At 41.1% G+C, this 26412-nt stretch overlaps 1 protein-coding gene across 2 annotated transcripts in view; it reads left to right on the forward strand.

Moving 5' to 3' along the window:
- Positions 1–26412, forward strand: part of SGSM3 (small G protein signaling modulator 3) — a 1391341-nt gene that overhangs the window by 821148 nt on the left and 543781 nt on the right. For both annotated transcript variants that reach the window (XM_044068352.1, XM_044068343.1), the window contains exon 11: positions 18836–18890. In XM_044068352.1, the coding sequence (XP_043924287.1) occupies positions 18836–18890 (55 nt within the window). The remainder of the gene's footprint in view (positions 1–18835; positions 18891–26412) is intronic.

Genomic DNA, 26412 nt, shown 5'->3' on the forward strand with positions numbered 1-26412 from the left:
GTTACAAAAGGGATGTATGCACAGAAAAGCCTCCGAATTTCTTTGCTGCCAGTCCAAACACAGAACTGAGTCTTTGGTCTGTTGGTTCTAAGTCTTAGATTTGAGGTCAAGCAGTTTTTGAAAGACATCCTTCACATTAGGCCTCCAGGAAAACCTGTTCCTCCTCTTGTGACCTAAATTTTATTCTGGAAAAGTTGACCCAGCCACCCTTTGAACTTGCAGCCAGTTCTTCTTAAAGTGTTGTGCTTGGAAAACTGTACTGTTGTTGACACTGACCTCTTCTGCTAAGAGGGTTTCTGAATTCATGTACTTATGGCAGTTCCTCCTTTCTTGGTTTTTCATAGGTACAGGGTTTCTTTTAGGACTAATGCTTCTTTTATACTTAAGGTGGATAATGATTTGTCTTTAAACTGGTCAGTCAGTCTTCCATCCCTTTTCCGTCAACTCAGAATAGAGGAGACATTCTTTATTCCTGGGATTTGCATAGGCAGCTCGGGTTTTATTTAGACAGGACTAAAGATGTTAAGAAATCTGAGCAACTTTTTTTTTTCCACATTAAGAAGCTTGGTTTACCAGCATCCAAGCCAGCCATTTATTCTTGGATAGCTAGAGCCATTCCTTTCTCTTATTCTTATTATGGAAAACAGCCTTCTTCCTTCATTAGAGCCCATTCTTTTAGGGCAGTAGCCCACTCTGGGACTTTTTTCAAGGGCTTTATACATCTCCGTTCTAGACGCAGCTACATGGTTTTCTGATCACACTTTACTAAACGCAAAGTTGAATATATTTTCTAGGGCCAGAGCAGGTTTTGCAAGGTCCATACAGCAAGGCATTTTGAACTGCTCTTCAGTACCTTCTTCCTCCCTTCTCTCTTTCATAGCTTTAGTACTCCCCCACTTTTAAGGAGTAGTGCAGCAGTGATTTTGGAAGGACATAGTACAGTTGTGTAAGGATTATAACACTAGATGTTCTGCTGATCACTGTTGCAGCATTTCATCCCTCCCTTCTTCCCCTTTTTTCTTTTATTTTCCTCTTTTCTTGATGTAATTATATACATATGTACATATTCTTCTCCTTCTGTTACATTTCTTTCCTGGGTCAAGTAAGTTCTGATGTTTTTGCGTTCTTATGTCCCTTATGTACCCTCACACCTTTGGGTTTAGGTCATATGTTGAATGTATGGTGCCTATAAGGACCCAGGCTTTAGTATGTTGGCCAGACAGATCATTATGCTTGACAGGGTATCCCACTTGTAATAAATACTGCAGCAATGATCAGTAGGACATCGATTGTTATGGTAAGTTCTTACACAACTGCACTTTCAGCATGGAGCCTATTTTAATAGCATCATTTCTGGGATGGTAGAAATCCTTAGCTTTTTCTCTTTCTTTGTCCCACTCTGAGTAACATTGCTAAAGAATGGTACACAATGCCTTGTCATGCCTTATTTCTTAATGTATTTTCTTTTAATCAGTCATCACTCATACTATGGGCAGCTGATGTTTTCATTGTTATCACTTTCCTTCTGTAGGTGAAGCTAAATTAAAGTTCATTGTATAACAGAGTACTTTTGTATGAACCTGTGACTGCTCTGACTAACATACCAGTATCAAATCTTGGCAAGCAAGATTTAGGGTGCTGCTTTTGCCACTTACACTGAATTAGCATTACACTGCTTTACTCAACTGGAAGTTTGTAATGGCACACTGTCTTGACACCACATTATGCCACATTTCTTTGTTTAATGCTGCCTACCTGCTTTCAGTAAATTTTGATTACATTTATCATTTTATTTATTTGTTAACTGGGTACATCAGCTGGTTCAAAGACACTTTTCAGCCATAACCATATCCAAAGTTAAACAAAACATGTATAAATCAATGTACAGTATAAATGTATGCAGCACTGTCATACACTTATAAACTGACTGGCAGAATTAGCATAAAGTCATGTATAAAATGGTGCAAATCATGTTTTTTTTGTGTGTGTGTGATATACACACACACACACACACACACACATATGCGCGTGCGCGCACACGGGGTGTGTGTGTGTGTGTGTATGTATATATATATATATATATATATATATATATATATATATATATATATATGGATCCAGGTTACTACATCGACAACTAAGAAGATCGACAGCCACTTCCCCGACACGAAAACACCGACACAGAAATAATCGAAACTGCAAATCACGGACATTTAACAGGTAACGGGTTTAAATTTCGCTAATCATGCCTACCATGTTTTAGTAAGTGTGGCAGTGTTATGCATGTGTTACGATCATTGTATTACTAAGTCCTTATGGTAGGCATGATTAGCGAAATTTAAACCCATTACCTGTTAAATGTCCGTGATTTGCAGTTTCGATTATTCATGTGTCGGTGTTTTCGTGTTGGGGAAGTGGCTGTCGATCTTCTTAGTTGTCGATGTAGTAACCTGGACCCATATATATATATATATATATATATATATATATATATATATATGTACACACACACACACACACACACAACGGGGTGTGTGTGTGTATGTGTGTCTACGTCTGTGTGCATGCACGTATGTATAAAAATTAACAACTAATAGCGTGCTACAGAACACATTCTTTGTCTCCTGATGACCAAGTAAGATTCTTTAATGTTCTAAGTGCTCTCCCTTTTAGCAGAAACACCATTATTTTGGTGACTTTAACTATCCTTCAATGACTGGGGCATCTGTACCTCCAATGTAGAGTATGCTCAAAAATTCCTAGACTTAATGAACAAAAGCTTCCTCAAGCAGTTGGTAGACAAGTCTAACAGAAGACACAGCATGCTTGACCTGATTCTTCCAAATATGGTTGTCGCTTGCACTATTTCTCCTGTGTCTCCTTCCATATTGAAGTCTGACCATAGACTTGCGACCTTTTATTTATTTTGTTTTAATTTGAATTTGTTTCACTAGGTTTGAGACCCCCTTTTTCGCCAGAGGCCTGGGGAGAAAAGCTGGATATGAACCATAATAATATACAGTAAAAGTAAACAGGATAACATATTTGTACAAACATAAGATTGAATTGTTGTTCATGATGCATAAGTCACATTTTATATGTGGGTTATTATATAGATTATTCAAAAGTTAATCAGAAAATAGCAATATAGAGACAATAGGATCTATATATAGCACAGTGTTACTTACATTAAAATAAGGTTAGGAAGTAACTATCTCTACTATTGTTGGCAGTTTTTCTTTGCTGTTATTAAAAAAAAGTTATTTAAAAAATATATATATATTTTCTCTGTCTTTCATTTTCTTAGCTACAGCCAAAAACCAACAGGATTTAAAAAAATGTGCTTCCTGTGGGCACAAAAGTCAACATTCTGATGCCCATAGGGAACACATTTACTGTGTAGGAGCAACCCACCTTAATACTAACTGTACCATCTGTGCTGCTTTTAATTCTAGGGATATGACAAGTAGGAAGAACAAGTTAGTTCTCAAGGGATTCCTACCCCTTTCTTCCTCCTCCTCCCTCAACAAATATTCCAAAGTTCCTTCTGAGTCTAGAAAGAGGTCCCCTTCTAGATCTCCTAAAACTTCTTCTATATCTACAACTTCAGAGCCTCATCAAAAAATTTGAAGATCTTTGGATCCAAAAAGGAAAACTTCAAATCCTTAGCCCTCAGATCCAATAGTTATATCACTCGAATCTGTGACATAGCCCTGTGATCCAAATACCTCGGCTCTGACCTCTGGTGTTTCAAAGACTTCCAGAACTCGCTCACCCAAGTTCGTGTTTGATCTGGTGTCTCCTCAGCTCCCTTCCCCCTTTCTGCAAATCATCCCAAAGAAACAGTCTAGGGCACAGTTCACTACCTTGTCTGTCAAGTTCTACAGAAGTCTCTCCGAGGCCAAAGTGGATATGATGATGAGGACGTTCTTCAGATTCAGATGGGGGTTATTCAGTCTCTGTCGCCCATCGGATCTGTGAGCCTGCCTTCCACTTCCCATGTAGTGATATCTCCTTCTCTGATTCATCCCTTGGTTTCAGATCCCTCTGATCCAAAAGTCTCAAGAGAATCTGTATCGGAGCTGAAGAGGGTTACATCTTTGACTGTGGTAGCTTGACTGATTCTGCTCCTATACCCTTGGATTGGGATGGGTCTCAGAGCTGAAGTGTCAGTGTTGGATCCGTGGTGCCGGGATCTACTCCAGTGTTGTTGCAGCTGTCCTTGCCCCTCAGAGCTAGATAGCTTAGGTCTGGCTCCCTCCTTAAGGCACAGATTGGAAGAGGGTCAGGGTTTGTCTGCTTAGGAAGTTTTGGTTCTGAGGAGATTGACCACTTCTTTTCCCGGCCCATCTGCCTTTGAGGTAGTGGAGAGGGTTTTTTCTTGTCCAAGTGATCTGATCTCTCATTCTTTTTTGGATCCTACATCCCTTGCCTTAGTGAATCCAAGCTCTGATTCCATCAGACCCTATTCCACAGTGGCAGCAAGTTCCATCTAGGATACACACAGTTCCCTTGGAGGAATTACTCTTCTCTTCAGACACCTCCCCAGAGTATTCCACTGAGGAGGTTCCCCACAAGAGGACATGCAAAAGGAGGCACATAGATTCCCCCTTGGAACCTCTCACTGAGGATACTGACTTAGATTAAGGGGAAGGGTTCCCCAGATCACTACCTGATGATGTCTCGTTTGGAGACCTTTTAGAGATCCTTAAGCAGAAAGGTGGTTGGTCCTCAGATAATTCTTCCTTGGAGGAGTCAGTATTTCTGGAAGCTTTAGGTTCTGGCCCTTCTACGTCTTGGTGACTTCCCTGGCAGATGAGCTTATTGATCTAGTCTCTTGCTGAACGTGGAAGGAACTGGACTTTGCCAAACCAATCCTGTCATCCAGACAAGATTTTGGCACCACCAAAAGACAAACCCCACTGGAGCAAAGGAGTCTCTGTTGAAGCTATGGTTGTCATGGCAGCTATGGAAAAGGAGCTAGCCAAACAGAGCTACTGTGTCCATCCACGTAATAGAGAATCAAGGGTGGGTTGACAGATTTGAAAGGTGCATATTTGCTTCAGAGACCTTTGCCTTGTGGTCCCTGAATTATTTGGTGCACTTTACGAGACTGCAGAGGGATTTGACCTAGGAGCTCTCCAAGTCCCTCTTAGAGTCCATGTCTGTAGAAGACTATAAAAGATCACCCTCTCAACTGTCCACTTCTAATATTCATTTCCAATGCATCCATGAGGTTGACATCCCATGCTGCAGAGGGTACCTCACAGGCTGCCAGTTCAAGCATTGTCATATGGAGACACCTAGGTGCAGTTATGTGACTTTGTGGAACCTTTTAGGTCTTCTCTTATTAATGCTCCTTTTGATGGAATGTCCTTGTTTGGTCCTTCTGTTAAAGAAATGCTGTCCTACAGTGACCTTGTCTGCCTTAGGGATTCACTTTTCCTACCAATCAGCAATCCTTTTTCTGGAATCAAAGAGAGAGTAAGAAAATCTGGCTCTGTAAATTCCAGGGGTCTTTTCAAGGCTCATGTGGGGACAACTCCTTCAGAGGCAGAGGAGGGAGTTAATGTGGAAGACACTGTCCACATGGCAAAGGGGGCCTGCAAAACCAGGGTTTCTGAGATTCCTTTCTGGATGTACCCTTTCAGGTCTCCTGAAGTGTTACCCAACTGCTCTCCTCTGGAGGCAGTTGAGGGAGGAGATTGTCCTTGCACCCAGACACCTGGGCCTTTATCACAAAAGATTCTTGGGTGGTAAAAATAATATCCAGATGTTTATTTCATACCATTTTTCCAGATTCCCTCAACCAAAAGAAGAATGTTTTCCAGCTGCTGGACAAAAGAGTTATTCAGGAGGTCCTGCCAGCCCAAAGAGGATTCAGAACTTACTCAAGGCTCTTTTTAGTGCCAAAAAAGACAGGGGACCCGAGACCAATTTTGGATCTAAGCAACCTGAACTAATGTGTGAGGAAATCAAAATTCGGAATGGTCTTGGTTCAGTCCTTCCTGCCCTTTTTGCACAAGGACAATTGGATGTGCGTCATTCTTCAGGATGTGTACTTTCACATCAAAGTTAACATACGCTCCCGAAGTTACCTGCTTTTTTGGTTGGGAGCCAGCCACTGTCAGTTCAGAGCCCTGCCCTTTGGCCTCACCACAGCCTTCAGTATGTTTTCCAAGTGTGTGGCAGTGGTAGCAGCTCACCTGAGATTGCTAGGATTCTGAATGTTTCCATATTTAGATGACTGGCTCCTCACCACCCCAACCAGGCATCTCCTAGAACAGTCTAGGGTCTATTTGCTCCAACTTTGTCAAACACTAGGCATTACAGTCAACATTTCCAAATCCAAAATACAACTGGTATGAAGCCTGGAGTTCATAGGTGTCCAGTTAAACATGATAAATCATATTGTTTCTCTGCTTGTTCAACATATCGATACAGTCAAGTTTCAGTTTCAACAAGTTCTTGTTCGTCCTGTTCCTCCAGCCAGACCTATCCTTCAGTTTCTAGGTTCAACGGCAGCGGCTATAGTCTTAGCTCCCTTAGCACATTTCTGTATGGGTGTTCTCCAGTGGTCTGTTCTGCAGCATCCTCTATCCTTTCCAGTCAAACTCACTTAGGCATGCAGAAACCATCTTTATTGGTGAATCTAGTCGGATTACATTTACCTGAGCCCACCCCTTCATTCTGTCTCTTTCAGTGGCCATGAATGCATCCCAACTGGGATGGGGTGAGCATTTCTTGGGAAAGGACGGTCCAAGGCTTGTGGTCCCCACAAGAGGCCAACTTGCACATCAGTGTCTTAGAGATGAGAACAGTCCTGTTAGTGATGCAGGCATTTCAAGATGTTTTCCCTCATGGGACTATTGTGATTGAAACAGACAACATGTCCATAGTCTGGTACATCAGCAACAAGGAGGAACCTAAGCTTACCCCTATGTCAAGAAGCTATGAAAGTGTGGCAGTGAGCAATCTCCTCCAACTGCTTTCTAGCTGTAAAGCTTATTCCAAGGGAAATCCATTTTACTAGCAGACAAACCCAGCAGGTCCATTCTGATGTCTAATAATTGGGCTCTCAGTCAGTCAGTGGTAGAGAAAATTTTCCATTGTTGAGGCCAGCCTTGCTGCGATCTCTTTGCATCTCCCCACAACAAGTGCAGCAGGTATTTTGCCCTGATCCCCCCTCAAGGGGAATCACTGAGAGATGCTCTAGTCCACATTTGGCCCTCCACTCTCCTTTACACCTATCCCCTGCTACCTCTTATTTCAAAATTCTTTCAGAAAGCCAGTCATTTGAAGAACTCTGGTATCCTCATTGCCCCCTTTCAACCTTGCCAGGTGTGGTTCCCCTTCTTTTGGTCTTATCTTTATTCTCTATGGATACTGGACCCCAGTCCAGACCCTTTTTTGTGCCCCTGCAGGATGAAGCATCCCAATATCCTTGACCTCAGACTAGCCACATGGTTTCTCCAATTCCATTAATAGCTAGATAGCCCACATGGCTTTCCTCCCTGATTTGTCACATACTTTTATCTTCCCAGAAGGCTTCTACTAGGAAGATTTATAGGAGTAAATGGAAAAGATTCTCAATCAGATTTTCATTCATAGGTTCATAGGTTGGTACTAGGCTATCAACCCTAGGGCCTATACAAGCCTAGCCATAACAATTCCCTGGATATTTCTTCCCACAATATTTACTTCTCTGGACCCCTATCTAGCAGGGTGACTGACATGATTCCCTGGGGTGAATTTCTTATCTCCCATCCAATCATCAAGGTTCCTTTTGAAGAGGGCCAATGAGGTGCTCTGCTTGACATGTATGGGCAGTCTATTCCAGAGTATGGGGAGTCTCTGGGTCAGAAACCTATCCCTCCAGCATGTTTTGTTCATTGTGATGACAAGGTTTAGATCCCTGGAGCATGTGGCTCTGAGGGATTGGGATTTCTTTAAGTGGAGCATGTCCAACAGCTCAGGGTTTGACATGGCCTTGTATGTTAAGCAGAGATTGTCTCTAAGTAGATGATATGCCACAGAGTATAGCTGGAGTTTTTTTAGATGGTCAGCATATGGCATCTGCTTTAGGCCCGTGATTCTTTTAATGAGGTATTTCTGTGGCCTTTCCAGCTGTTGCAGATGTCTTGTGAGGTACATACCAAACGGGGCATGTAATGGGTCTAATGAGGGATGAGTACAGTGGGACAATGACCTCCTTTTTTCTGGATGAAAAGCCCTTAGTGATGAGGTGTGCCACATAGAAGGATTTCCTGACTGTTGTGGTGATGTGGTTATCGAAAGTGAGACCACTGTCGACCTGTGTCCCCAGGTCTCTCATCACACTTTCGACATTTAGTGTACTGCCACCTATGTGGTAATTCATGGGTACATGTTTTTTTCCAAAGGGGATAACTGTACATTTCTTGGCATTAAGCTTGAGGCCATGGCTCTGGCATCTGTTTCTTTAAGGCCCTTTTGTAGAATGTCCACAACATTTCAGGATTCAATAATGGCTCCCATTTTGCAGTCATCTGCGAACTTTGTTAGCCACAGTTCCTTAGTGTTGGCCTGTACTTCAGAGAAGTAGATGCCAAACAAGAGTGGTCCCAAGACTGAACCCTGAGGTACTCCACTTGTCTGGAGCTGGATTTAGAGTCGGCTACTTTTACAGTCTGGGTTCTGTCAGTAAGCCAGTTGGCACCCCATCGAGTGACGCAGGAATTTATGCCCAGCTTAGTAAGTTTATCTATGATTCCAGAGTGGGGGATGGTGTCGAAGGCCTTGGCGAGGTCCAGGTAGACTGTGTGGACCGCCTTACCCTTGTCCACAGCTCTGGAGACTGATTCGAAGAAGTCAGTCAGATTCAGGAGACAAGATCGGCCCTTCACAAACCCAAACTGGGTTGAATCCAGTGTTTGAAGGTTGCCAATGTCTTTGTTTGTAAGTTCCATGCCCTTGCAGATCAGGCTTTTCAGACTGATGGGATGGTAGTTCTCAGGTTCCAATGCAGATCCCCCCTTGTGGAGTAGGATAACTGTAGCTGTGCGCCACTCAGTGGGCACGAAGCCTGAGCGAGGCTATGATTAAACATGACACTTAGGTGAGGTGCCAGTTAATTTTGTAGTTCATGTAGTACACAGCCTGGGATGTCATCTGGTCCCATGGATACTGTATTCTTATAGGTTCATAGTTTCATACTAGGCTATCTGCCCTAGGGCATTTATAAGCCTAGCCAGAGTGTGTGTGGCTTTCGCCACCCCTTGGAATGAGAATACTATGCCCATTTAGGGTTTAGTTTACTGTGCCTCTGTCTAGTAGTGACACAGAGATGACCTCCGGGGTAAACCTACGATCTCCCATCCACTCATCAAGATTTCTCTTGAAGAGAGTCAGTGAGGGGCTCTGCCTAACATGGACTGGAATTCTGTTCCAGAGTGTAGGGAGCCTCTGGGTTATGAATCTGTCCCTCCAGCACGTCCTATTTATTTCTGTGTTGAGGTTCAAATCTCTCACTCTCGTGGCTCTGGTGGATTTGGATTTTCTGAGGTGGAGCATGTCCATTAATTCCGGATTGGACATGGCCTTGTACATCAGGCATAGATAGCCTCTGAGTAGGCGGTATGCGACTGAATAGAGCTGGAATTTCTTCAGCTGGGCAGCATATGACATATGTTTGAGACCCTTGATCCTCTTGGTGAGGTACTTTTGGGGTCTTTCTAACTGCTGCAGGTGCCGGGTAAGGTACATCCCAAATGGGGCATTGTACTCAATTATGGGCCTGATAAGGGAAGAGTATAGGGGCACAATGACCTCTCTTGATCTAGATGTGAATCCTTTCATGATAAGGTGGGTAATATAGAAGGTCTTCCTAACCACCTTGGCAATGTGAGTGTCAAATGAGAGGTTACTGTCAACTTGGGTCCCTAGGTCCCTTATTACTTCTTCCGTACTTAATGGATTACCACCTATGTGGTAATTTGTGGGTACTTTGTTTTTCCCAAAGGGTATGACTATACATTTTTTGGCGTTCAGTTTAAGGCCATGGCTCTGGTACCAGTTATCCATTTCTATGAGGCCTTTCTGAATGATGCTTGTGTCCGCTGGAGTATCAGTTATGGCGCCCCGTTTGCAGTCATCTGCAAACTTTGTCAGCCACAATCCTGTTTGCTTGCACCTCGGAAAAATAAATGCTGAACAAGAGGGGTCCCAGGACCGAGCCCTGTGGGACACCGCTTGTGACTGGCTTAGAGTCTGACATGGCTCCAGCAATTCTGACCTTGTGGGTTCTGTCCTTGAGCCAGTTTTCAACCCATCTTATGACAAATGGGTTTACATTTAAGCTGGTGAGCTTGTCTATGATGCCCGAGTGGGGTATTGTGTCGAAGGTTTTTGCAAGATCAAGGTAGGCTGTGTGAACTGCCTTACCCTCATCAATGGCCTTCGTGACTGGTTCAAAAAAGTCAACCAGGTTCAAAAGGCAGGATATGCCCTTGACAAAGCTGAATTGGGTAGGATCCAGTGTCTGTATGTCCCCAATGTCTTTGTTTATGAGTTCCATAATGATCCTCTCCATAGCTTTGCAGACCAGGCTCATCAAGCTTATGGGGTGGTAATTTCCAGGGTCTGTAGAAGCACCTCCTTTGTGGAGTGGGACCACTGTTGCTGTACACCATTCTTTGGGTACATATCCTGTAGTAAGGCTAAGATTAAACAGCAGCCTTATGTGCGGGTTTAGTTCCTCTTGGAGTTCATGTAGCACGCAACCCGGGACACCGTCTGGTCCCGTTGATGCTGTGTTTTTAGCTTTGGGGAGGGCGGCTCTCACCTGGGCATCTGAGATGACAGAGAGGCTACACTCTGCTGGAATAGATATTTCTCCTTTTGGGGGGGGGGGGGGGATTTGCACTGAATCTGTCTGCCAGTATGTTGGCAATGTCTGTGGGTTCAGTGTATTTTTTGTCATTTTGGACTAACTCTGAGCATATCTGGGAGTTTCCACCCAGGTTTCTAACATAACTAAAAAGGCCTTGTGATTGTCTTTAGTGTCTTTTGCGATTTTTCTCTCAAAGTTGGCCTTGGATGATTTTATGAGTGATCATAGTTTTTTGCTAGTACTGATCAGAGATGCCTTCCCTTTTGGGGATTTTGCTCTGTCATGTAGGTAGCTTCCTCCTCCTGTTGTAAAGCTTGTTAATGGCTGGGGTCCACCAGACAGGACGCCTGCCTTTGGGGGAACGGGTCTTGGTTTTATTTGGGATTGCATGATCCATGCATTCTTGAAGGTGTCCGTAGAAAGCATTTATAAAGGATTCAGCGGTGTGGGCTGTGGTTTCCACTGGCCCAGGGGCCTTGAAAGATACCACTTCAGTCTTAAGAAGTGTGAAGTCAGCTTTTGAGAAATTCTTCACTGTGGTCTTTTGTGCTGGGGGTGGGGGCGGGATGTGGATTTCCAGTGAGATTAATTTATGGTCTGATCTCACCAATGAGGGGTATACTTCCGGTGTAGAGCATTGTGTCCCCATGTTTGTGATGATCAGGTCTAGTATATTATCTCCTCTTGTGGGAGTGGTGACTAGTTGTTCCATCGCATTTGAGTTTATGAATTCTAGGAACCTTTGGGCTAGGGTGTTGGGGCTTGAGTAATGCTCCCAGTCTATGTTTGGGTAGTTGAAGTCTCCCAATATGATGGTATTTGGAGAGACATTCATACTCTCTAGTGTCTTCAGGAAGGCTGAGTGGGGTTCCTGAGTTTGAGAGGGTGGTCTGTAGCATGCTACAAACTGTAGGGCAGTTTTGCCTATGGTTAGTTGCACCTGGATGGTTTCCGATGCTTCGTGCATTGCCACTGACCTGGAGGTGTGGGTATCTTTGATGAATATGGATACTCCCCCTCCTTTTGTGGTTCGGTCCAAGTTTTGTGGCCAAAAAGCATGTTATGAGGTATAACCTGGCAGTGCTGGGGTGCTCTCAGGTGCCTTGAACCAGGTTTCAGTGACTGCACAGACATCGATGTTCTCCATACTGAGGAGGGCTTCGAGAGCGTGCATCTTGAGGTTTAGACTTCTGGCGTTGAGTCCAAAATTTCATTTTCTTCATTATCTGTGATTTCATGCACATCCTCTATTTCTTCTAGCACATTCTCTACCCCTTCTATCACATTTGCACTTGTCTTTTCTTGTTTATTCCTTTTCAGTGATGCTTGACTATCATATAGTCAGTCCTCACCCTCCTTGTCTTCTGTGGTTACCTTTTTATTTTGCCTGCAATCCCTTGCTAAATGTCCCTTTTTCCCGCATTTAAAACATTCACCCCTTTTCTTTCTCTCTTCAAAGTCCTCTGATCGTTTATCAGAGTGTTTGTTTCCCTGGGCATTTTTCTTACCCTTCTTCCCAGTTTGTACTACAAAGACTTCTGATCCGTCTTCTACTGCAAATACTTGATTTTTCTTTTTGCTGTTAAAATGCCTTTCGGCATGTCTTGCATATTCAAGTAATGACTGTAATCTACTTGTATGATGATCTACCATGTGCTTTGTAATAAAGCTGCTAATGGGTGCAATACTGCCTTTCAAAAATGCATTCTTTAGCTGCTGCTCATATGGGGAATCATGTGTTTGGTCTTCAGGTACCTGCATTCCACAGTGGTTATTAAAACATTCTAATAATCTGGCATAATATCTATCAACAGTTTCACCTTCTTGTTGTATGCATTGATTAATGCAAGTCCAGTCAGCCCTTGGCTTCCATTTTCTCAGAGATTCGGTCCTTTAGACCTTTCACTCTGTTATCCAGTTCTGTGTTACTATGTGGGAGTGGTCTAAGCTCTGCATCACGGGGATTCCAGTTGCCACTGATCATGTGCCAATCTGGACCTACGATTTGTCTGACTACTTTCTCTACTTCCTCTCCATTCAAATGGTAACTTAACCTCATGCCCTGTAAGTCTTCTAAGAATTTTCTAAAATTAACTTTCGGATGGGGAATTCCCTCTGTGGCTTTCCGGATATCTTCCGGTGTCAACAGTCTATATACTAGAAGAGTTGGGTCCTGTCCTGCCTGTGGATGTGGTACTTCTATGAGTGGACATATTTCTTCCTCACTCATAGCTTGTGAATTTTTATTCATTTCATACAATTCAATATCCCCTCTTAAATTACGTGTTCGAGACCTGGTCTTGATAGGATCTCTGACAAACCGTTTTGGTTTTGCAGGAATAGCTGGTTATAGCGGTGGTGGATCAGCTTGTCCACTCGCTTCATATTCTGGTAAGGGAAGCGGTGGGGGCGGAGGGGCTGTTGCTATTACCAAGTTATTGTCTTCTTTATCTAAAAACATTGCTTTTGAATTTTTAATCTTTTGTTCCCTGCGGTTTGCTTTCTCAAGCCACCTGTGTGCCTGAGGGATTCCTAATTGTTGTAACTTTTTTAGCTGACCTTTCGCATCTGTTTTAAGTTGTCTAACAAGTTTAATAAGTGAAGATTTATCTAAATTACCATCAAATTTGTATTTATTAACCCATTTTGTATAATACCTAACATTGTCGGCACGCTGTAATTGCATATATTTCGCGTCTTCGGTTAAGGGCGGGTCTCGGGAAATTTTTGTGCACTGATTTCCCATGCTGCCTTAGCTAAGCTAGAAATTGTTACGTAACCCTTTTTATCATGTGGTACCATGACTTACACTTTCTTTTACAGTTTATCTAGAATAACTGCCTACCTATTCTGTTTCCCTGATCTATGACAAGACAGCAATCTTTTTTGTCCCTGACCTGCACTTGCAAATCTCCCTGACAAAAACAATAATACTGTAACAAGTCCCTCATCTAAAACAGCCTCTTCTCCATACAGGTTCATGCCACCGGGCCCAATTCTGACCTGAGCTAGAGTGAGAGATATAGATTCCAGTCTGAAGGACCAATCTGTCAAAGGAAAAATATACTTTAAAAATGATCAGTACACGGTAGGTTCAGGTTAAGGCACTTTAATCTTGCAGCAAGAAGACAAAAACGTGCTAATACAGAGTTTGCCTGACTAGAATCAGGAAATGTAAGCAGTTTTATACATTTTCTAATAAGACATTGCCTACCAAGCTGACGTAGTAAATCACAAGTTTTAACATCATCATTTCGTAGTGATTGTTTTTGTAAAATTCTGCTTGTACTATCAATTTTTGTGAGAAACTTCCTAAGAAAAACAACGTGGCCTTGGCTACCACCGGTTAGATATATGCAATGTTACCATTCAAGGTACTATGGCTAATTTGAGCACAAAGCAAGTATAGATTGCAGTTCATTTCTCCAACAGTCCTTTGTCTGTTTTATCTCTTCCTTCTGCAGCTGTGCGTGTTCTCATACTTCGAACAGAGCTAATTGTTCAAAATCATTACATTATAGAATATGGCATTGTTCATTCATTGCTTCTTGACCTAGCAGATAATCACCTGCTTCTCAAGTACATTTCCAAAAGGCATAAACATGAATTTTGCTGTGCTAGTAGTTACTAGGTCAGAGGGCATCTTGCAAGTTTCAGAAAGCACACTGCAGTTTCAAAAGCATCTTTTAGTCTCATATAAAACTAAGCTGTGTATAAAGTAGTGCATATAAAATAGAATGGAAAAACGTGTTAACTCATTTAGTTTCTAATAAGCATTAAGCACACACATTAATACATATTTTTCTGACAGCATTCCAAGCCACACCCCAAGCTGAAAGTAGTAACCATGCTGAAGCTTAAACTAAAGCCCCATACAGTCACTTGCATGAGTGTATAAACTCGACTATACCAGATAATCAGAGCCCCAAGTAAAATCAGGCTGCCATGGTGGACTTCCAGCATCAACAAACTCTACAGTAAATGCAAACGTTGCTGTCCAAGAAAACAAAGACAAGGACCCAGCAATGGAAAAGCACCCTCCTTAGCCTTAACAGGCAAATAAAAAAACTTGTCAAATCCTCCAAGAGCTCCTTTGAGAGAAACCTAGCAAGTTCTGCCAGGGATAACTTTAAGGCCTTTTACAGCTATGTATGTAACCTAAAGGGTAGGACCCAAGCATGTACAGAACTAGTGGCCTACAGTATCACACACACTGACCCCATAGTGATGGCGAACCTGCTAGTGGATAGGTTTGGCAAAAATTTCACTTCCTTATCCCTGCTAACTTACAGTAAACCCTTCCCACCTTACATATCTGAAGAGCAGGTCCTCAAAACCCTGTCCAAGGCAAAGAACACGGCCTCTATGGGACCAGATGACATCCCAGGCTGTCTTCTAAACATGCTAAAACATGAACTAACATCACCACTAAGTACCCCTTTCAATCACAGCCTAACCACAGGCTTTGTTCCTGTGGAATGGAGAACAGCTACAGTTGTTCTGCTCCACAACGGTGGCCTAGCAACAGACCCAGGGAATTAAAGACCTGTAAGCCTGACAAGCCTCATCTGTAAGGCCATGGAATTTATCAGTATGGACCTCGTATATAAAGACGTGGGTTATCTTCAAACCCTGGATCATACCCAGTTCAGCTTCGTAAAGGGCAGATCCTGCCTGTAAATCTGGTGGATTTCTTTGAAAGTGTGACCAAGGCCATTGATGAGGGCAAATCTGTGCACACAGCATACCTCGACTTGGCAAAAGGTTTCGACACAACCCCACATTCAGGCATTACCAATAAACTTAGCAAACTGAATGTAAACCCCTTTGTTGTAAGGTGGGTTGCCAACTGGCTCAAAACCAGACACACACACTATCAAACTGGGTGACGTCACATCAACCAGCAGACCTGTTACCTGCGGGTGCCACAGGGGCCAGTGCTGAGCCACCTACTGTTTATGTACTTCTCAGAAGTTCATGTTAAAACTAAAGGGTTGTGGCTGACCAAATTTCCAGACTACTGCAAACTAGGTGCAGTCATTGAATCCCCAAATATCAGTATACTCCTGGAGGGTGTCATACAGACCAGCAACTGGTGTCACAGTCTCAAACTGAATGCAAAGAAATGCATCATTACTTTGGCACAACCAGTGTTCCTTCACACTATCGAATCAACAATAACCTAAGTACCCATGAAGCGGCAAGGGACCTGGGATCTCAGGATGCCTTATATGCTGGGCATAGATCGCCTCTCAATAACCTGTAGTAGGAACCTACAGGTGGAAGTGTAGACTAATGCTATTAATTTGCACAGCAAAAAAATAATTTTTTAAAACACTTGAAAATGGAAATCATAAAAAAATTGTAGTTTTCTGTAGCATTTGAAAAGAGCGGTTTCTTGCTGTAAAACTATTAGAACAGAGCATGCTGGAGGGACAGGTTCATAACCCAGAGACTGCCCATGCTATGAAACAGAGTTCCCATACATGTCAAGCAGAGCACCTCGCTGACCCTCTTCAAGAGAAATCTTGATGAGTGGATGGGAAATGGAAGATTCACCCCGGGGATAACACCAGTGGCTCTACTCGACAGAGGCACTGGGAACTAAGGTTGGGTGGCACTATGCTAGGGTAATCCTATGGCAAGGCTTGTAAAGGCCCCAGGGCCATTAGCATAGTACACACCTATGGACCTATGAACCTATTAGCTTTGTTTATTTCCCATCAGCATATACTTGCAGTTTGAAATGGTGAGTCTATATGTGCAGACAATTAATTAAAAAAAATGACTGAACAATGTGCCAAGTTATTTTTATAGAAACTCCATAATTATTATTTAACGTAGAATTGGCAAGCACTTCAGTGAAAATAAATGACGTTTGGCACTGAGTGACGTGAATACTTGTGCAAGTAGTTGGATCCACTGCAGACTTGGTAAGTCAGTATTAAATATAACAGTTCACAATTTAGTTTATTCATTTAAGGGTAGCCATTGCACGTTTTATTGATGCTAAAAGTTAAATGAGAGCATGCAAGTTGTTTTTCACATCTTTGAAGGAAATAAAGATATGACAAGGACAAATGGTATCTACAAGTAGGAAACAGGCCCTAGCATGTGCTTCCTGGATCATTAAACCAAACTTTAGAATAGGTAAAGCCTGTGAGTATAGTTGTCTGTGTCAAATGCCTCCATATAGTTTCAAAGGCAAGTATTAGGCTAACTGCACTTGTCCATTCTTTTTCAAATATGAGAATCAAGCCCTGTACCATGTGACTTTAAGGTAAACACCTTAACCTTTATACCAATGGAGTGAACTGGAATGGAGTGGAGTGGATATGGAGTGGTATCTTCCCATTTTGGAAAGTGTGTATAGTTTTGTGTGTATGTGTTTGTTTTGAGTTAAAAGGGGTTGGGGTTTGAAATGTATTTAGTTGTTATTTTCTTGAGTGTTTTTATTGAAGTGAAAAGCATGGGAAAATATGACAAGGATCCAGAGATGAGAAGCAGCAACCTACATACAGGATCAGCCTGCTAAGCATTAGTGTGTTGATTTTAGGTGGAAATATATATTCAAAAGAACTGTTATGCAGAATACGTGAATAATAACTTTTTTCAGAATGGCTGTCATACTGAGTTTAACATAGAATGTAAATGCAACTACAGGTATAAACACAAAGCAAAGAGTACTGAATTATATTAGAAGTGTATGGTCTACGTAGCAGTATTTCAGAAGACATATTTGGTTGGAAATGAGCATGAGAATTTTCCAAAAAAGGTATTTCACCAAAAAGGGCATTCAGAGCATAGTATCAGGGACAAAGGAAACGTGGGGTAATACTGATTCCAAAATGTGTTCCAGTAATGACAGAAGATGAAAATAGACAACAGTGGTATATTTGTGTTAATAGGGCTGTTCGGGAGGAGAAGTCAAGATTTTGGTGGGATAAGATGATGATTCCCATACAGCATGGTGACTTAGAATTTCCTGATTTGAAAGGGAACATAACTACTAAATTAAGGGTCATATATCTAACTCAAGGAGAAACTTCTAAATCAAAGTGGAAAGAGATGATGATGAAACAGTGGTGGGGGAGTTCAAGAAATAAATAGAGTGTAGAATCTTGGATGCAGGCCCTTAATGTGAATAACAACAACCATGCCAAATTTATTTCTAAGGTAACAAAAACTGTTCTAAAAACTAAGCCAACATGGGAGTGGAGAAAGGAGATTGTTACCAACAGGGATGACTGTAAGGAGGGTATAGAAAATAAGTAAGAGGGAGTGGAATTTACAGGAGAAAAGTCAGCAAAGAAACTAAGGAACTGTTAGCAAATAACTAGAGAGAAAGAAGGACAGAATATTATAATAAAGCAAGTGCAATATAGTCGGTTTCTTTCCTAATGTAGTGATACTCAACAGATTTATTTTTATTTAAAAATGCATCCACAAAAGTGGTCCTAAGCCAGGCAAGCCACTGTGGCCAACCCTGTTAGAGACCATCTTAAGTCTGCTGAATATTCTGACCCATCACCTTCTAATTAAGAGGTTTTGTTCTTTTGGTTGAAGTTTCTCTCATTGTCAATACTGATGTTTCATTCTACCACTGGCATCCTTCCATTCTTCCTTACAGATTTCTCATTAGAGTTTTTCGTCTAATACTCCCAAGAAAAGGGGTAGATATAAACTGCCTTACCTTTCATATGATGGCTGAAATGCTTATATGCTAATGGTGTAGAGACGGGTTCATTGATGGGAAGTACTTAAATATTCTGCCACCACAGTACTGCTTTGTGGTTGAATATTAGTCTTATTTTATATGTTGTCTGAGGCATCTTGGTGGATCAGCTGTAGCAATAAGTAGTCAGTGTAAACGTTTCACAGAGTAAATGGGTTCTGCTGTTTACTTTGTAATTTATTCGCCATCCTCTACATTTAGTTACCTTTTTATATATGCTTTTTTTCCAGATTGTGAGGCGACAGAGCCTGAGAAGGAAGTCTGGTATCACCTCCCTTCTGTTTGGTAAGAACACATGGACACCATTTTATTTATTGCAGTTTTAAATGGTCGTGTCTGTAACTTTTAATTCTTTGTAATGTGGATGTTCAGTAGCTAGACTGGAAGCATTGCACTCATTTGCAAATGTATAACTTTACAGTGTTAAGAATGCTGTATCAGATTAAAGATATAGTCAGTGGGCTGTAGTGAGTCTTGGTGCAAGCATCTCCAGTGTTTGTTACAAATGCATTGTGTCTTCTCTTTTATTTGCTTGTTCAGATTGTCTATCATTTTGGGACTGAGGTTGTGTGAGTTTTTTAAGCTCTTTTAGTTTAGGTTCTTGCTGCAATTCAACTTCAAAACAGACTTCACGGAATATTATTTTTTTATCAGTTCATATCTAAACTGTTTAAGCTATTATATTTAGGAACCTTTAAAACCCCTTCTGAAGTAAAGCTATGCAGGAGTGTAGAATTCTTATTTCATCTAGAGCTTAAACCTGAACTTTTAAAATACCAATTGTGCTGTTGAGGCAGATAGGATGCGTTCATTACTTAAGCTCATATTCCTTCTTGATACATAATTGGGGCTGTAAAAATCATTATTGTCATGACACAAGAATTTGTCACCTTTTGTTTATATTTACTTTTTTCTTTGCCCGACTTTCTTTGTGTTTTATAACTATGTGTAATTCACCGTAACAGTATTATATAGATGCATATGCAACACATCACTGTGCTTCTCAAAGAATTTGTGGCACAGAAATGGAAGAAATTGCAAGAAAACAAAGTCCAGAAACCCCTACAAATGTGGTTTACTTCATAGGTTGGGAAAGAAATGGTTAGGTACTTGACTTGATAGCTGATGACTGTGTACATCTGTTTGAGTGACAGAGAGGAGGCACTGAAAGTCTGGTAGGTAGGTTACTTCGGTCATGTAATGGAAGCTTGTGGGAGTAGATGGGAATGCACAGGTCAGGAAACTTCCTGGATATGTAGGTAATAATACCCAACAAATTAAGCTATATAGGGCAAAGTTGGTCTGCTCATAGCCGTCCTGAGGTCCAGTAGAAGTAGATGTTTTGCAATTTTTCACTTTTGATGGTTCAGATAAGCTTATTTAGAGGGTGGTGTTAGTAGAAAATGTGCTTCTGATTGAAGAAGTGTAAGAATAGATGGGACATCATCTTGATCTTTTTCATCTAGCCCTATTTAACTTGGTGGTGGTATTATACCCTTTTCTGTTTATTGGGTAAACCAACCAAGCAAATGGCCATCTAGTGTGTTAGCCTTAGGCTTTCCTCCCTGTCACATACTCTGCAGTCTATCAGTCTCTTGCAAGAACTGATCAGCAACCCCAAATCTTACTACCCTCCCTGTAACTTTTTACTGAAGTGAGACACTGTTGATATCCCCCGTTATTTTTCCTGCAAGATTTACTGTTTTATCCAGCACTGAAAATGAAGAGAAGTATTATCAGATGTTCATTATTAGCAAAATCCTACACCACTTCCTTGCAAACTGCAGTTCTTCCCTGTATGACCCAGGAAACCCATAACACATATTTAAACTAATTGAAAACTCACAACATCCAGCCCAATACCATATTAATCGATGACTTTAATTACCCAACTGTTAACAGGGAATCATATACGACATCAAATGTACAGGTACAGCAATTCTTAGATTTCGTAAATACAAACTGCCTGGACCAGATTGTCAGTACGCTAACCAGGGGCGCAAACAAACTGGATAGCACACTCCCCAGTGTACTGTCCTCTCTGGTAGGGTCAGACCACAAAATGGTCTTTGAAGTAAAAATAAAACCCGAACCCTAGCTAAACCTGGAATGTTCAGGAACTACTCAAATGCTAACTATACAGTATTAAGTGATAACCTGGCAAAATTTAAAGCTCCATAAATCCTGAGAAAACTGCTGCCTACACAGAATTGTTCATAGAAACCCTATACAAGGATATTAATTGCTGCACAGAGGCAGCTGTACCCACCAAGAATAAATACAAAAGTAACTCAAAAAAGAAACCACCCTGATGGAATCTCAATATCAGTAGGTTGTATAATAGAAGGAAGAAAGTCATCGCAAAAATAGAAGATGGTAGCACCCAGCAAAATAAAAACACTCATCAAACTAAGCAAAAACTCTGAGGACAAGTAGTCTGCCAAAGCCAAATTCGAAGTAAATTTGGCCTCCCAGGCTAAGGATAACCACAAGGTATTCTTTAGCTATGTCTGCAACCTCAAAGCCAATATACAGTTGTGTGCAGAACTCATTTTTAATGGAGCCACCTATACTGAACCAAAAGATACAGCAAACCTACTGGCTGGCAAATTAAGCTCTTACTTTACCCCTCTATCCCCCTCAACCTTCCCATAGGAAATACCACCAAATATAACCCACCCTACTGTCAATAGGAAACAGATCCTCAATGCTCTCTCTGAAGCCAAGAACACTGCATCGATGGGCCCAGACAGTATCCCAGGATGCCTTCTAAATAGCATGAAACATAACTTATCAGGCCCTCAGAAGTCACTGTTTAACTGTAGCTTCCAAACAGCATTTGTGCCTCATGAATGGAGAACAGCAGCAGTCATCCCTCTGCACAAAGGTGGGACATCTACAGACCGCAGAAACTACAGACCCATAAGTATTACTAGTTTCATATGTAAAGACATGCAAAGAATTATATAAATTATCAGCAGTGACATAGGAAACCTCCAGACACTGCACCCAACCCAATTTGGTTCTGTCAAGGCAGGTCATGCCTACTTATCGTGGTGGACTTCTTTGAGAAGGTCACCAAAGCAGTGGATGAAGGCAAAGCAGTTCAAACTGCCTAACTTGACCTGGCCAAGACATTTGACACAATTCCTTGGTTTGGGCATTGTTTGTAAACTCGAGAGGTTAGATATAAACCCTTGTGTCACCAGAGGGATAGCCAGCTGGCTCACAAACAGGACCCAGGAATTTAGAATTGGTGAGTCCAACTCTACACAGAGGCAGTCACAAGCAGAGTCCCTCAAGAATTGTTCCCTGGAACCGCTTTTTGTTTTGGCATTTACTTCTGTGAAGTCAATGCCAGTATCAAGGGCCTCTGGCTGACCAAATTTGCAGACAATTGTAAATTAAGAGCAGTCATAGAATCCCCCATTGATGCTAATGTTCACCAGGAAGGGCTGACACACACACACACACACACACACACACACACACACACACACGCACACATAACTTGTGTCAGATCCATGGGTTAAAACTAAATGCCAAGACGTGCATAATAGCATCCTTCAGAAAGTCATTCACCCTGGTAACTGTCATATTGACAACATACCCGTGAGAGTCAACCCAGTAATCAGGGACTTGAAGACACACACAGACAGTAATCTAGCCTTTGACCATCACGTTTACAGCAGTGATGAAATCATTGTGTTGTAGAACTTATAAACAAAGGTATGACATCTAGATCCAAGGAAGTCATTGTTCCACTATATTCAACATTCATTAGGCATATCATTGAGTACAGTGCCCCTTTAGTATGTACCTAATCAGTTACATCCCACATTTTGAATGTCCACAGAGGTTCCTCACTAAAAGAATACAGGGTGTAGGTAACATGTGCTATGCAGACCACCTCAGTGCCCGATTCCTGTATTCTGTCTCCTACAGGCTGTTCAAGGGAGATCTATGCCTGGCATACAAGGCATTGTTGCCCCTCCCCCGATGGTCTTCCTGCATGTTTGCAAAACAAAGAGCTCCAGAATTACCCTTTCTAAAGACTTAAACCTTGCCAGTGATATTAGTAGGACCTGCTGGAAAGAAAGGTATATTTCCCAAAGTCTCCTCCTTCTCTAGAACACGCGCCCCATCTATGGGAAACAGAGTTACTTCCTAATCCAATTAAAGTGTAACTTGGACAGTTGGATGGGGAACAGAAAATTCATCCCTAGTTTGGCACCTATGTCTCTAGTGGACCTAGGCAACCTATAAATGGTTCATCTCCCAGGCCCCTGCTTACACTTATCAAAGGTACCAGAACTTGTCAAAGGCTTGGGTTGCATGGCTATCATTGATGCAGTAGCCTAAGCTGTTAGGGTTATATCCTGACAAAGGTATGACCAACTGGCCAGCTTTTCAAAGCTAAGGGCACCTTCCATAACTGCCAGGAACTTTAGCAGTGGTCCATATAAACAGGCAATTCAGGTACCAAAAAACTCAGAACTTTCTTGCCAACAAATTGTGCTCCTTCTGCAGGTTTTATGGTACTGACAGTTGGCTAACAATCCATCAAGACTGGGCAGATAAGTTACCTTTGAGGAAAACCTTCCACTACATTTGTCGGAGAAAAATAGTGTATCTGATGTCAGTTTTCATTTTATCCTTGACATATGGGTCCAGTTCCAAATATTGGAACCAACTTGGCTATTACTACAGCTCATGAAGGCCAAAAACTCTCGAGCTCAACCCTTACCCACAGTGCTTCTCTTCCAAGTACCTCAGATCTCATTTGCCGCTTTTCAAGGTGGATGCTTTTGCAACTGCTCTCGCGCTAAGTAATATTTTTTAATAATTTTTTTCTCTTATTTCATCTTCTGTTTCTATCTTCTTGTTAAAAGCTTTCTGTTGAACCTTCTACACTACTTTATATATAGTTAAGATTTTCCTCTCCTCCCTTGTGCTTGCTTTTCTTGTCCATACATTTCGGTGCATCTCTTACTGTCATTGCTGATAGTTTTTCTCTGTTTTTTCCCCTTTTCCTATTAAAAAAAAAATCTTTCTTGTGGTTCTCCTTGTTGAGTGTGCCACAGAGATCTTTTCTGTGTTTGTGGGAATATGTATGTGCGTGATTGTTTTATTGTCTTAATTTTGAAGGGTGTATCTTCAAAACTGGGATGATAAACTTCTGCAAGTGTACAGATCCAATAAAAATATTAGCAAAGTACTTTACAGCTATTCCATGGCAAATGCTTGGAACAAATTACCACTAAATATCAGATCTATCACTAACCCTAGAACCTTTATAATAGCACTAAAAGATAACCTCCGAAAATCGTGGCCATGCTGTTATAATGGCCCAACATAATTCCTGCCTTCTTCTTTAAAACAAAATAACACTATTAATCAGTATGTTGTCCTCTTAGCATCTACTACCTTAGTGTTTTGCCTGACTTTTCTTTACAACTCCTTCCTACCTGGGGTCTTCTCCTCTCTATAATCTGTACTATAACTTCTCTATGTCCCTCCACTTTATTTCTTTTTCCTAACTGGTGACCTCTTTTTTAATTTATTCTTTCTTCATTAGTCGTCGTATCTTTGGTTGTAAGTGGTTGTGCGCTATTAGGTCTTACGTATTGCACATTCTCATTATGCTTTTACCTGAATTATTTTTCACATATTTGTACTTTGTACGCTTAGTTTTTTATTTCTTTATACATTATTATTCACCTGTAATAATTGATCTTGTTAACTGTTAGCCAATTTGTTCAGTAAAGTCTAAGTTCTCTGTAATTATTTTACCATGATATTTATTGTCTTTTGTACTACTGGAGCTTTTCTTCTTGGGCTTTTGCCTAGTTGGACTAACCTGGTCAACAAATGTCAAGTAAATAAAATAATAAATAAAATGGCAGACAAGCCAAAAATGCCCACTGGTTTTAAAAGATGTCAGAAGTGTGGCCATAAGATCCCTACTTTGGACTGTCATCAGCTCTGTGTGTACTGTCTAGGTCCTGTTCACTTGCAAGAGGACTGTTCAATTTGCCGTAGCTTCAGCCACAGGTCTGTTGTAGAGAGGCGTAACAAACTTATTTTAAAGGGATTGCTCCCTTCACCCTTCAGTGAGGCCTTATCTGGTGCTGAGAAAGCAAGTAAAACTGATGTCTCTTCACTTACTTCATTTCTTTCCTCTTCCAAATCTGTAGAGAAATCAAAAAAGAGGAACCTGTCAGTGCCGTGTGTACTCTATTGGCACCTTCAGCTGAAAGACCTAAGTCTGCGGTTCCCTTAGTTTCTTCGGAACCATCCAATTCTCCTTCTAAGACCTCTGTACTGAAGCGATCTTTGGCAGTGAGCATTTTGGGGCAGTCAGATTCTTTGGCACCTAACACTTTGGTGTAGTTGACTATTAAAATCTTGACACCGAAATCAGTGGCACCTAGTATCTCAGTGCAAGGTTATTCAGAGAGAACCTTGACAGCTGCAGTCAAACAGTTGGTCCCTTCCACTTTGGAGCCAGTGCCCCTTTCTTCCTCACGTCTGGATATTCATCCTGCTCTCCAACTGAGTCAGTGGTTACAAAACCTCAGGACCCACAGATAACAGTTCTATCCTCTTCTGATACCTCCCCAGACCCACCCTACTGATGAGGTCCGTAAGAAAAGAAAGTGTAAGAGGAAACACTTGGATCTGATGTTGACCATTTCACTGTAATTTACAAATGGGTCTTGGGATCTGTCCTCCGATCCAACTTGACCAGTTGTTCCAGCTACATAAGATCCGAGCGTCAAACTCCTCTCACTCCCATAATGCCTCACTCCTTTTCAAATCCTCAGATCTTGTTTGCCACCTTCCAGCACAAACGTGATTTCTGAGCCTCTTTCAAGTAAGTAGTATTTTCTTTTTTCTGTAAATTTCTTTCTTCTAGTAGTTTTCTATTACTTCTGCTGTTAGCCTTCCCTCCCGTTTTAGATTTTTTTCTGGTGATAGTTGTCACTAACATTAGAGTTTCTTCCCACCTTCCGTCTAAACCTATCCTTCATTAATCTTTCTCTCTCTCTCTTCTTTCCTATATATGTGTATATATATATATATATATATATATATATATACATATATATATATATATAGATATAGATATATATATATCTATATATATATATATATATATATATATATATATATATATGTGTGTGTGTGTGTGTGTGTGTATATATATATATATATATATATATATATATATATATATATATATATATATATATATGACAGAGTTTTACTCTTTAGGTATTACAGCCCCCATAAGTTTTTTTCCAGGATGTTGGTGCTTCCCCTCCTTTTAAAATACTGTTAAGCAAAACCTTCCATATCTGTATCACTTTCTTTCCTCCTAGCTTCTAGTCTTCTACTGGAATACCCACGTATTCCTTTAGACTTTCCTGCGGATTAGTTATACATCACCATTTTTATCTCGTGTCCTCCTGTCTTAACTGTTAATTATTGAGCCTCATCTACCTCTAACTGTGGCATATTTAAGTCTTCATAAATATTTCCATTTGTACCTTTTTTGATTTCCCCATTTCTGTGCTTTATACAAATTTTCTAAAAATTTCTGAAATATTAATACCACTACAGGATCTCTGGCTATTTTTCTTGTTATAGGCGCCTTAAATTTTTTCAACAATCCTTTCTACTTGCCTAATTGTTTTACTAAAAGTTTTTTTGCTCTGGAGTTATCAAAAACAGTTTCTTGACAGCATTATTTTTAAATGTTTGTATATTATCACAGGTACTCCCTTATTTTCTCTTTGCACTT

The sequence above is a fragment of the Protopterus annectens genome, chromosome 1.part0, assembly GCF_019279795.1.
Source record: "Protopterus annectens isolate FY-2018-M chromosome 1.part0, PAN1.0, whole genome shotgun sequence".
NCBI classification, from domain to species: domain Eukaryota; kingdom Metazoa; phylum Chordata; order Ceratodontiformes; family Protopteridae; genus Protopterus; species Protopterus annectens.